Source organism: Clupea harengus, chromosome 17 (genome assembly GCF_900700415.2).
Source record: "Clupea harengus chromosome 17, Ch_v2.0.2, whole genome shotgun sequence".
In the NCBI taxonomy this organism is placed as follows: Eukaryota; Metazoa; Chordata; class Actinopteri; order Clupeiformes; family Clupeidae; genus Clupea; species Clupea harengus.
In genome coordinates this window covers 21214436-21226935 of record NC_045168.1, presented here as the reverse complement: position 1 = coordinate 21226935, position 12500 = coordinate 21214436, and the positions used below count along the sequence as shown (strand labels likewise).

At 45.6% G+C, this 12500-nt stretch overlaps 2 protein-coding genes across 4 annotated transcripts in view; one reads left to right on the top strand and one right to left on the bottom strand.

Annotated features, from left to right (window-relative positions):
* LOC116224339 (ribonuclease 3-like) overlaps positions 1-409 on the top strand; it is a 15381-nt gene extending 14972 nt beyond the window's left edge. The window contains exon 5 of the mRNA XM_031583509.1: positions 1-409. This exon is cut by the window's left edge and continues 539 nt beyond it. The gene's annotated coding sequence lies outside the window, so the exon portion shown is untranslated.
* A 1966-nt stretch (positions 410-2375) lies between these two features.
* Positions 2376-12500, bottom strand: part of LOC105897231 (cadherin-10-like) — a 54050-nt gene continuing 43925 nt past the window's right edge. For 2 of the 3 annotated variants that reach the window (XM_031583907.2, XM_031583906.2), the window contains exons 7-13: positions 11307-11560; positions 8984-9120; positions 8477-8598; positions 7723-7840; positions 7085-7336; positions 4432-4440; positions 2376-3944 (exon numbers count right to left, since the gene is read on the bottom strand). In XM_031583907.2, the coding sequence (XP_031439767.1) occupies positions 3400-3944; positions 4432-4440; positions 7085-7336; positions 7723-7840; positions 8477-8598; positions 8984-9120; positions 11307-11560 (1437 nt within the window). In that variant the 3' untranslated portion in view covers positions 2376-3399. The remainder of the gene's footprint in view (positions 3945-4431; positions 4441-7084; positions 7337-7722; positions 7841-8476; positions 8599-8983; positions 9121-11306; positions 11561-12500) is intronic. The other variant, XM_031583908.2, reaches the window with a different exon arrangement.

The window sequence follows — 12500 nt, the reverse complement described above, 5'->3', positions numbered from 1 at the left end:
ACATAAGCTATTAGAGGCTTTTCCAACTGGGCGTAATAAGCGACTAGCATGATTCTGCTTTTCGACAGAAAAATATCTGCTATTCATCAAGAATAGCAGATATTCTTTTATCAGAAAACAGTTAAATAATCTGTCCCTCACCTAAAATTCATCAGAACACTGAGCATTCCACAGGTCCTTCTGACCAAAGAGAGATTGGGCAGGGTGCAGAATGCAATGCCCTACTATCACAAGGGTGAGTAAGTGATGGCAAATTTTTATGGGTTGAACTATCCCTTCGAGTTTGTCTTAATTTCTTCTAATGTGTGTGTGATTGTGTGTGTTTTTTGTATGTAATGGATTTATCTGTGTATGTACGTTTTAAATGACCTTTGTCTTGGTAATAAATAGCACCAGAAGTGAATGCCAACTCTTTGGCTAGTTTGTTGAGTCTCTTGTAATCGTGTTCTGTTGTCATGGCGAACTGTGCATCTGTCGCTGAGTCAGCCCTGTGGTCGCGTTGAAAGGCTTCGTGAGGGGCAGACCAACAGCAACACAGCGGGGAAAGGGTTAATCGGATTCAATTAAACAGAATATTATCTAAAATGGAACCATCTGCCCTGCATCTGCTCTTGCTCTGCAAACAATTACATTTTTTTTTTCTCAACCGTTATTCTCTCTGTTTCACACACACACACACACACACACACACACACACACACACACACACACACACACACACACACACACACACACACACACACACACACACACACACACACACACACACCCATCCTCTCTCTCTCTCGCGCGCGCGTGTTTGCTCTCCCAATTTCTGTTGCCAAAAGATCTTAATTATAGATTGTGTCTAATTAAGAATCCCTTCCATTTGGTTAGCATGTAATCAGGCTATGAAACCGGCTCTTTCTCTCTCTCTCCCCCGTATTTAGTTTAAGGCGTGCGGTGAACACAGAAGCCTCGTCAAAGACGCCTGTTCTGGACCTCTCTCCTGACAGCGTGTGCACAGCACACACACACACACACACACACACACACACACACACACTTAGCAGACACTGGTGTTTCAATGTATTTTTAATCATACAGTTATATAAATATTTTGGTACAAAATATCACATCGTACAAAGCGTAGATGAGGGGTGGAGGCACCTGCCTGTGTGATGCTCTCGCAGCCGAGGCGACGAAAAAAAAGAAAAGAGAAACCAAAAAAAAAAAATGCACAAACTCGCACGGTCAGATTACACGACTTCACCCACGGGACATAAGACACACGGCTTCCTGTATCTACACAAACATTCAGAGAGAGAGCACACTGTCCAGGGATCCTGTCGCTCGGTCGCTCGCTCGCTCACGTCTCGAAGGAAAGACCACCTTGTGTGTTTTATGTTGTCATTTTTTTCTCTGTAGGGGCCTGGGGTCCATTTCTAGCTGAGTCGCCTGAGCTTTCTTGGACAAAGGGCTGCTCCATGGCATGCTCTCTCTCCCTCTGACAACCAGCGAGAAAACGAGGGAGGACCGCATACATATCAGTAGTTCCTTCCATCTCCCATCACAACGACAACGAAACACTCCCCGATAGTCCTCAGTTTTCATTTTGAGTTTTCTTTTTCAATGTGTGGAATCCAGCAGCATTTGTCTCAGTTCTGTGTAAAAACCTCTCAGCTAAAGGCTTGTAATGAAGCCACATTAAGCGCTTTCACAAATAGTTACCACAAACATGTCTAACCCTTCCCCTCCCGCCGATTGTCTACACTACTCCAACCTGCTACTGGAAAACAGTGTCATATAGCTAGTATATAATTGGCGGAATGGCGTGTGTGTGTGTGTGTGTTGAAATCTTTTGACTCGTATGAGTAGCCTAGAGAGAGAGTGTGGTGTGGTGTGTAATTACAGTATTCATGAGTTATAAATGTGTAATTGATGTGCAATGAACGTGATTTGAAAATGTGTGGTGGGGGATTTTGCAGTTTCGCTAGCCTATCCAAGTGCTCTGCACTACCAAAGGTGAGTGTGTGTGTGTGGATGCCGGTTGTCTCAAATCTTTCCTCTTCCGGTCCTATTGATTTTACCATCTTGCTCTTCAAGATTAAATCTCAAGCAGCTCTATCTTTTTCCTGTTCTTCTTTCCTACGTTTCTCTCCACTGCTTTTTTCTTCCTCACTTCACTACTCGCTTCCTCCCTCTGTTTTGTGTAGGGGAGTGTGAGGACTGAAACCATACTATGCCATTTTGAATCAACAAAGCTATAAAAGCCATCCACACCCCACTTAAAAGAGACCTGTGGTTTTCTGAACCAGTCAAGAAGTATATCTAATGAAATTCACTCACTCCATTACACACACACACACACACACACACACACACTCTCTCACACTCACACTCACACTCACACTCACACACACACACACACTCTTCTAGCTTTAACCAGAGCATTGTGGGTTGACTTAATTTACACTTTTAACGACCGCTCTACTTGAGGTGTCTTTTATTTGTTTTAGGTGGGACCCCAAAGGGATGTTTGTGTTAACCCTGGTGCCTAGCGAGCATCAGCCTGCGCTACTAATGTGCCTATACATGTGTGAGAGTACGAGTGTGTGTGTGTGTGTGTGTGTGTACTGCTTGCATCTAACCAACAAACACAATAAGGCAGCATATTGTCTCTGAGTTACAGTAAACAGTAATCTTTTAAATTCACAATACGTCAATATCCCCTTCCCCCAAAACACTGCAATGTGTGTGTGTGTGTGAGCTTTTGTGTGGGTTGTGTGTGAGTATGCATCTGCACATGGGTGTATGCGTGTATACATCTTCATAACCGCCCTCTTCTCCGTTAGTGTAACAGATGCTTTGACAAAAATAAAAAGCAAGGACAAAAGTAAAACAGTATTTCCTGTACAGAGTCAGGGCTGAGGACATGTCTGTCACTCTGGGTTTTTTTTTCATTTTTTTTTTTCAGAGGGCTCGATGCTCAGAGCGGGAGCGACTAATACTGACTAATATCAGCCCAGAGGTCAAAGCCAGAACTCTGTTCTGCGGGGCATGAGGTCAAGCGATTAGAGGTACTTCCTGGTTGTCCCAAAGGCTCAGGCTTAGTGGTGTGACAGCGTTTCTTTTTTCTTTTTCTTTTTTTAAAAAAGGGCACTTGGGGGGAAAAGAAAAAACAAAAGAAAAGAAGATAGAAAGTCGAAGCCTTTGCAGGAGTTCCCGTCTCTATCGTGCCACATGTCCAAGCCACAGGACCACCGGAGTCTGTTTACCTCCAGAGCCTGCAGAGCTCGCAAAGTCTGCTCTAGTTTGTGTGTGTGTGTGTGTGTGTGTGTGTGAGAGAGAGAGTGTGTAAGGGTGTGTGTGTGTGTTTTCTCAGCCGTTTCTCCTCCAAGCCTCCAAGCCCGCAGGGCGTTAGGAGTCCTTGTCGCTTTCCTCAGCGCCGTACATATCTGCCAGCTTCTTGAAGCGCGGCCCCCAGTCGCTCAGGTAGTTGTAGTCGTGGTCTCCTTCGCTGGCGGCTGACTCCAGCGAGCTGAGGCTCTGCGCCACCGAGCCGCTGCCCTCGTAGGCGTAGGTGGCCAGCGAGTCGTACGGCGGCGCCGTGGGGTCCGAGTCGTTATCCGCCAACCGCTGGGAGATGAAGTTCCGCACGTCGGTGTTGTCGCGCAGGGCCCCCGCCACTCCACCACCACCACCACCGGCGGCGGCGACCGAGGATGGCGGCGGCCTCCGCGGCAGTGGTGGGAAGAGCGCGTCTGGGATGATGTCGCGCCGCAGCTTGCTGTCCTCCAGCGCCTCGGGGTTGCGCAGCGTGCCGATGTCGAAGGCCTGAGTGTCTTCCTCGCCACCGCCCTCGTCGTTGTAGCTCACCACGTTGTCGCGCACGTCCTCCTTGGAGATGATCAGCGGCTCCTTCTTGCGCTGACGCCGCAGGGCTGCGAACAGCACCACCAGCACTAGAGAGAAGAGACCAGAGAGAAAGAGAGAGAGAGAGAGAGAGAGAAAGAAAGAAAGGGATGACAAGAGGGGGGGGAGAGAGAGGCGACAACATGGTCACTATGGAGACAGCGAACAACATGACTTTGAGGAGAAAGTAAAAAAAAAATTAAAAAAAAGATGCCACAAAGAAAGGAAGAGGAGAAAAGCTGAGATCGATATGAAGACAAATGACAACACAACTTTAAAGATGAAGAGTAAAGTGGGTACAGAGAGACAGCAAGCGAGAAATGGTGGCAGCAGCAGCAGCAGGAGTTTTTATATAGAAAAGAACAGGATCAAAAACATGATTCTCAAGGACTCCCGAAACAATACCAAAATGTGAAATTGAAATATGAAGAGAAAGGGTAAGGGAGGCAGTGAAGGAGAGCAGCGGCATGATGAGTTTGTGGAGAGAGGAGAGGAGGCAGCGACAGCATAATGACCATGACCAACACAGAAACTGACCCATGATTACTATGGTGACAGACATCAAGGTTACAGGGACAGGGGAGATATTACGTTGTGATCAGCACAAGAGAAAAAGGTCACAAACAATCACACACATATACAGGGTTCCCGCGGGTCCTTAAAAAGTCTTAAAATGTCTTAAATTAAAATTCGGGTAATTAAGGTCTTAAATTGTCTTAAATTTCACGTAAAGTTGCTGTAGGTATTAATTTTTTTGCCGGTGCGCTTAATGACGATGAGAAAGCACAGTGGCGCATCGTAAAACATCTAATAGTTGATTAATTTAGTATTGTGTGAATTGAGTCTCCGCAATTTAATAGCTGTTTACGGTACGTCGGCTACAGACGCTGACGTCAGGCTGCGTGTCGCCATTACGCGGTTGTCGATGTGAGGTTCAAAATGCAAAGAAGATGGGGAAGTGCAACGCAGATTTCGGTGCCTGAGCCAATTGAACACGGTCGCTAGGCAGATTCCGTGGGGCACATGTAAAACTGCCCCAGCTCCCAATGTAAACCTTTTTTCTGTGTCGCTCACGCTCATTGGTGTCTTCATAGCAACAAGTCTTATGACAGTGAAGAGCAGGCAGCATTTCACAGATCAAGCACAAACAGAACTAGCCAATCAACCTTTTAACAGAGAAAATACCGAAAGGTAAACGGTCAAAAGTGTGACTGTATTTCGCACAAAAAGATTAAAACATCGCGACGTGCAGCAAATGCAACAAAACAATTGCGTGAAAAGAGGGGAGAGAAGGCAAGAGTCAACGGCAGATCAGCAACCGAAGACTGAAAAATAAACGGAGATGACAGCTAAAGGTAGTCTCTTAAAGGGGCAGTACACATTTTCTCGTACTCATTGTGTTCAAGTAACAAGATTAACTATAAACAAGATAGAAAAGATAGGTATAAACAAATCATAAAATGGTGAAATTTCATGAAATAAATGCAAACAAAATAATACATTTTTGACTCCAATAATACTATTTTTGCAAAAGAAGTTTGAAGCTGTTTTTTTGTATTTATTTATATTTATCTAAGTATACTATAAACTGTTGTTTACAGTTAATATAATGTTCATAGTTTGAAGTTAAAAAGTTTGAAGCTGTAGTTGGAAGCCAAGTGTTTTGTATGTATTTATATTTATAATATACTTTAAACAGTTAATATATTGTTCAATTTGAAGAAAAAAAATTGCCTTGGCAATAAAAAAAGCCTTTCTTTAATGTCGTCAATCGTCGCTTTGTTCTTTAAAAAAAGTATCGGTTCAGTCACCGTTTATGCACCGGTATCGTTTTAAAAGTATCGGTTTAGCACCGGTATCGGAAAAAACCCAAACGATACCCATCCCTACTAACGACGATACAAGTTCAGACGCCACCTCTCAGTCGGCTGTAACAAGTTTCATTTCACCGCCAGACACCCAAAAGGCAGAGGTACTGTGGGTTCTCCATACTGTGACGAGGCACAATTCATTTAAATCTAACGATGACATACGTGGCGTCTTTGCTGCCATGTTCCCCGATTCGCAGCTTGCAAAGTCATTCACCTGTGGTGAAAAAAAACGGCATATGTCGCGAAATATGGCATCGCTTCATTCATCAAGAAGGAGCTATCGTGCAGCGTTAGTGAGAAACTATATGTTGTCATGTTTGACGAAAGTATGAATAAAACGACAAAGAGCAAACAAATGGACCTTCATTTGCGATTCTGGGCTACTGATGATGAATTTGGGATGTTACAAAACAATGGACCTCTCTATTCATTGGTTTCTCTCATGAAGAGTCATGTGATAACATTAATGTTTTCAAACAGTTATTATTTTCATTATTCGATATGATTTCTTCATGCAATGCATTGTGTTGTTTAGTGTAATCCAAACTTATGTATGTTATGTTGGCTCTGTTCTGCATCACAAAGGAACAAAACAAATGAAAATGCCAACTGTGGGCTTTGATTGTTTACATCTATATTGGCCAAACAGTGTTGGAAGGGTTATTGTCAGTTATTATACTGTCTCCTAATTTCAAAAAAAGGTCTCATGAAAAAGTATTTTTGCAGAGTTTACACATTTCACATAGTTGATAACAAATTGAAAACTTTAAGTTTTGATTTCCATTGTAGGAGGCAATACATTGAGTATTCCAAAGAAATTGTGACATTTTTGGGTCTTAAATTATATTTGTTGAGGTCTTAAAAAGGTCTTAAAAAGCATTAAATTTTACTTTTGAAATGGTGCAAGAACCCTGATATATACACCAAAACATACTTCAAGGTGCACAGAGTCAAAAACTAGATTTTGACCAACAACAACAAAGGTGGTTTTGTGTCACAGTATTATCATTTGTTGTATTTGGAGCTTGTTGTTGAGACATTAAAGTGACCCAAAATACTTCTTGCCTTCCATCCTCTTAGAACATTCCACCAAGTTATACTCCTATCGTATCGAATATTCTATAAAATGTATAGCTATATGGCATATATATTATAGAGTATATAGATTAGAGCAAATAAATGCTGAAGAATGGCATCATATTACCTTATAGAGTGAAGTATTGCGTTATATAGACCGCAAGTACACTGACCAATAAACAGTAGCCTACTCTTTGAACCAGAATATGTAAAATATTATTGGTTGAGTATGTAGTACTTACTCAGTAGTATGCAGACACAGAGCAGTATGGCCACCAGCGCCCCGGTGCTGAGGCCGGCCGTGAGGACGAGGGCTTCAGCGTTGCACAGCTTCATGTTGCCGTCACGATCGCACGAGCACACGCGCACCGTCAGCGTGTTGGTGCTGCTCAGCATGGGGCTCCCGCCGTCGGAGATCACCACGGGAACCAGGTAGCGGCTCCGCTGGAGTCGGCTGTATCCGCTGCGCAGTGTCAGGATCATCGCCGTGTTGTCTGTTTGACATTAATCACAGAGTTTTAACTCGCGCTGTCCGTTCATGACATAGCCCAGAGTTTCAGCACAGTGTTTCTACATAGGTACTGCCTATTCGACGAGATCTTGTATCTAACCCTTTGCAGCTGTACTGTATGATGAAATATTATTAATGGCCTGTGCAAGAGAATCGAATGAAAAAATCATATGCATGTGTAAGGAATGAAACGAAGTTAAAGAAGTGAAACTTTAAGCCTGGGTCTGTAATGATTTATGACACATTCTGCTCTTTGTCAGGAGTTGGCTGAGGTTATAAATCTTATTTGAAAGACCTATAACTCCTAATTAATGCATTATGAATGTTCTCATTACGCCCCAGATGGTGCCTGTTGTCATGGGAACATACCGTTATTGTCTCGGACGGTGAAGTTGGCTTTGACCGAGGCTTCGGGCGCCAGACGGAACGAGAAGCGCTGGCCCCTGATTGGCTCGTCCGGATCAGCGGCGCTGATCATCTGAATCCTCTGAGATGTCAGACACACACACACACACACAGACTTTAGCACATCAGTGACACCCTCCAGTATTACTCTGTCAAAGTCTGGTTTTGCATCTGAATCTGCAACGAAGAGATGAGCATTCTGAGGTTGAGAATGTGAGAACCGTACATTTCACGGTACACTGAGTTCATCTTTACATTTTCATGAGTCTGTGAGATAATGGACGTGAATGGTTTATTAATGTACTGAGACGCCCATGATGAGGGCTGTAGAAATCCTCAGTGGAGTTACAGTACAACATGTTTTCTCTCTCTCTCTCTTTTTCCCCCTTTCCTCTCAGCACTCTCATCCCCCTGTCAGGTTTATTAGATCTCATGCTCCTGAGGAAGGTCACACTCAAGGTCACACACCAGTAGCATCTCTGCTGGTGGGGATAAGGGGGATGGAGTGAGGAAGATGGAGAGAGCAATCAGAGCCGAGGAAGAGAGGAGAGAGTATTCGGGGTGAAAGGGAAGAAATGGAGAGATCTAGGAGGGGTCATTAGCAGAAGTAAATGTAGAATGTGAGGATAGGGAGGTAGAAAGAGTATACGGGAAAAGAGGGGATTGTGTGTGTGTCTGTGTGTGGTGTGTGTGTGTGTGTGTCTGTGTGTTGGTTTACCTGTCCAGCTTTGGCGTTTTCACAGACGAAGGTCTCGTAAAAGGTGGCGAAGGTTGGTGGGTTGTCATTGACATCCAGGACTTTGATGGACACAGGCACACGGCTGATCTGGTTCAGGTTGTCTGGGAGATGACAGAAGCAGTCAGCATGCAACCATAACTTTTGGTCACTATTATGGGATTTCTAGGGGATTGATCCGTGACGAACGCAAAGGAGGGAGAGAATTACGAGTGTTCAGTGTGACATTTAAGACCTGTTTCATGCTCTTATGTCAGATCTGAGCACCAACAAAATTCGGATTAATCCCTCATCTTAGTTATGTAAGAAATGTGGCACGGTGCTTCAGACGTAGAGTTAGTAGTTCTGCAAGTGCACATCAGAAGTATTTATAGTTGATGTAGCATTAGCGTTACAGGGCTTATTTAGAGAACTTCAACTTCAAGATGCCGTTTCAAGTGTTAGCGGTTAGCGGAGTGATTTTGAAGTTTGGCAGCCGCAGTCACTCACTGAACTCCTCGGCCCTGATGGAGATGTTGTGCCAGGGAAGCTCCTCGCGGTCCAGTGGCTTCTGGAGGTAGACTGAGCCATTCCCTGGGTACACATTGAAGACTCGATCCATGTCGGTGTGCCGGTCGATGGAGTACCTGCTCGAAGAGACAAACCGACACAGGTGAGGTGAGTTCACCCATCCACACAACAAAAAAAACCTGTAACTCACTGTCACCCATCAATAACAGTCTGAGGGCGGGGTGGTTTTACATGGTTCGCTCTCGGGCTAATGAAGCTTATTTGTGAAACCACATGAAAATAATTGAATTGCTCTGAAGCGCATGGCAAAAATTAAATGAGCCCGCCGGTGGAACATATAATGTCCGTTGTTAACAGCGCTTCCGCGTAATGGCGGCATTAGTCATTATTAGCCCTGGGTGTCTTTCCTGGCCCCAAGGAGACCAGGGCACAGGTAAGTATGCCCTTCTCTCTGCTTAATGAAGTTTATCATTAGCCGGAGCTTGCGTGGCCAACATTGCCACGGCGATACAAGGCGCCTGACCTATTTAGAGCTACGGAGAGCGTCTGGCATCGGCGGCGGCGGCGGCAGTGGCTAATGCGGGAGGCTGACACACTTCTGCCGCACTTGCGCTCTAATAAGATAATAGCGCGACCCAAGGGTGTTAATCGCTGACACTGATCGGTTGATAGGGGAATACACATGCGCAGATACACACACACACACACACACAGGTTATACGCTTGTGTTTTGTTTCTCTCTCGCGTGCTTTCAGATGAACACCATACATCAGTTTGATTAATGGGGCGGAGGAGCGGCAGAGGAAATAGGAAGAGGATGTTGCCCTCCCCGCGGGGTGTGTGTATGTATGTGTGTGTGTGTGTGTGTGTGTGTGTGTGTGTGTGTGTGAGAGAGAGAGAGAGAGAGAGTGTGTGTGTGTGTACAATCAGTGTGTGGCTCTTTCTGAGACTCTGAAGCCTCCCTCTCCTCACCCAAACCCCTCTGCTACATCACCACCTCCGCTGTCAACCTATGAGTTTTTATCTGATTGCTAAATTCCCCTCCCTCTCTCTCGCTCTCTGTGGCTGTGCCCCCCCCCCCCCCCCCCCCCCATTCCCTCATTTTCGGTATCTGGCTCTATCTCTGCTCCCCCTCTCCCTTCCCCAGCTGTACGTCTCCTCTCATTTAGTTGGTGGCGTTTGTTCAATGGCTAATTGCTTTTCTAATATCCGCCATAATTCAGTGGGCGGTAGACTCCTCCTCTGATTAGCGCCGGGAGATAATGGTGTTTTAATGTCAGTCCTGAGGAGCTGTTCGCAGCTGGACACCCCCCACCACCACCACCACCACCACCACCACCCACACACCCCCGTCGTGTCCTTATCATGCCAGCCACATCCCAGTTTCCCTCCCATTTCCTGGTGGCTGGTTTTGCACAGGAAGTCCTGTGACTGAGGCAGCGGTGGCCATGTTTGCCTGCTGAGTGCTGGGGCTTTGGTGAGAATCCAGAGGCCCATTGTGGCTACTGAAAGGGGGATGGAGAGGGAGTGGGTTCTGATCCAGTACTTTTCCACGAGTGCAAAGCAACAGGTGCTGAATTCCCTGTTCTTTTCTGTTATAGTCTGGAGTGGGGGCCTCTTGTCAGCAAACCCTGAGAGTTAGCCCATGAAAGCACGCAGGCGTTTCTGTGAAGTGGTCCACTGTGTTTACTCTTTCTTCTCCCTCACCTCGATGGCAGCAAAAATGCATTCAGTACACAGAGAGAGAGAGCGGGAGAGAGAGACTAAATAAGAGGTCTAATGTGAAGTAGCCAGCATTACTTTACAAAATATGTCTACTTGACAAGCTTTTGTAACTGTTAGTATTAGCCTTTTCCTCAAGGATACAGACCTGTGTTCATTCAGAAAGTAAGCACACGCTGGAATGTGTTAATGCATATGAGACTGTATGTGTGTACTCCTCCGAGTGTGCTTAACAAAGTATCTATAGGTAACAATGTCAAGGCTGTGTGCGTGTGTGTGTGTGTGTGTGTGTGTGTGTGTGTGTGTGTGTGTGTGTGTGTGTGTGTGTGTGTGTCTGTGCGTGTGTGTGTGTCTGTGCGTGTGTGTGTCTGTGCGTGTGTGTGTCTGTGCGTGTGTGTGTCTGTGCGTCTGTGCGTGTGTGTGTCTGTGCGTGTGTGTGTCTGTGCGTGTGTGTGTCTGTGCGTGTGTGTGTCCGTGCGTGATTGCGTGCGTGCGTGTGTGTCTGTGTGTGTGTGTGTGTGTGTGTGTGTGTGTGTGTGTGTGTGTGTGTGTGTGTGTGTGTGTGTGCGTGCCTAAGTACCTGACGGGGCTCCGGTTGTTGTCGGGGTCCATGGCACTGACGGAGCCGACGATGGTGCCCACGGGAGCGCTCTCCAGCGCCTCCATCAGGTAGGGGGACCTCTGGAAGACTGGCGGCTCGTTCTCATCCTCCACCGCCACCTTCACCACCGCCGTGTCGTGGAACGGCCCCAGCATGCGGAACCGCGGGTCCAGGTAGCGGTTCTCCACCTGGACCCGCAGCGAGTACATGCGCTTGTTCTCGTAGTCCACCGGCTGAAAGAGCAGGGGAACACCAAGTGGTGACTTAACGTAATACATGACAAGGAGGAACACCACTTGCTATGTTATTACAACACTAAAGATGGATTTGAGTAGGCCTCTTGTGCAGTTTCTTCAAAAACCAAAATGTTGATAAATTGTTTATTTTTACATTATGGTCCACATTGGAAAGGACATTAGCAAATGTGCTGCCCCGTCCTTCTTCTCTTAGACTCTTCTGTTCTTGTTTTCTGCAACTTGGCGTTGGCCGCGTGTGTTTCAGTCGAGGCAGGTGCGGAGACTGAGTTAGCTCTATAAGCTGATACTGTGGCAACTAATGCTGCTTTGGATCTGTGTCTCGTTATGGCCGTGCTTTGTGACTTAGTACTGAATAAAACATGTTGCATGATAATGAGTCCAACGTCCACACCAGAGACACAGGAACACAAAACACCGTTATGGGTGTAAATCAGAAGAGGCGGCGGCGGCGGCAGTGTCAAAGCACCACACCAACGGCAGTTTTCGCAGCAGGATGTGAACCACTTCGTGAGGCAGGATCACAACTTTACAGGCAGAAAGAAGTCCACAGGAACACAGAGGGATGCCATAGAGGAGTGTAGAAATAGGTGGGAAATAGATAGATAGACAAGGTATAGTACAAATATATTGTGTGAGACAGATGTACGCAAGAGTATGTATAGGAAAGAGTATTTATGGATGAATGCATAGGGTAAGGTGTTTGGGGAAAAAAGAAAAGGCTTTGAAATAGGTAAATAATATTACAGACCCAGATGTATATACAGTGGGGAAAATAAGTATTTGAACCCCTGCCGATTTCGCAAGTTTGGCCACTTGCAAAGAAATGTGTGATCTATAATTGTAATGGAAGGTGTATTTTAACAGTGAGAAATAGAATATCAACAAACAAATCCAGAAAACTGCATTTTATAACATT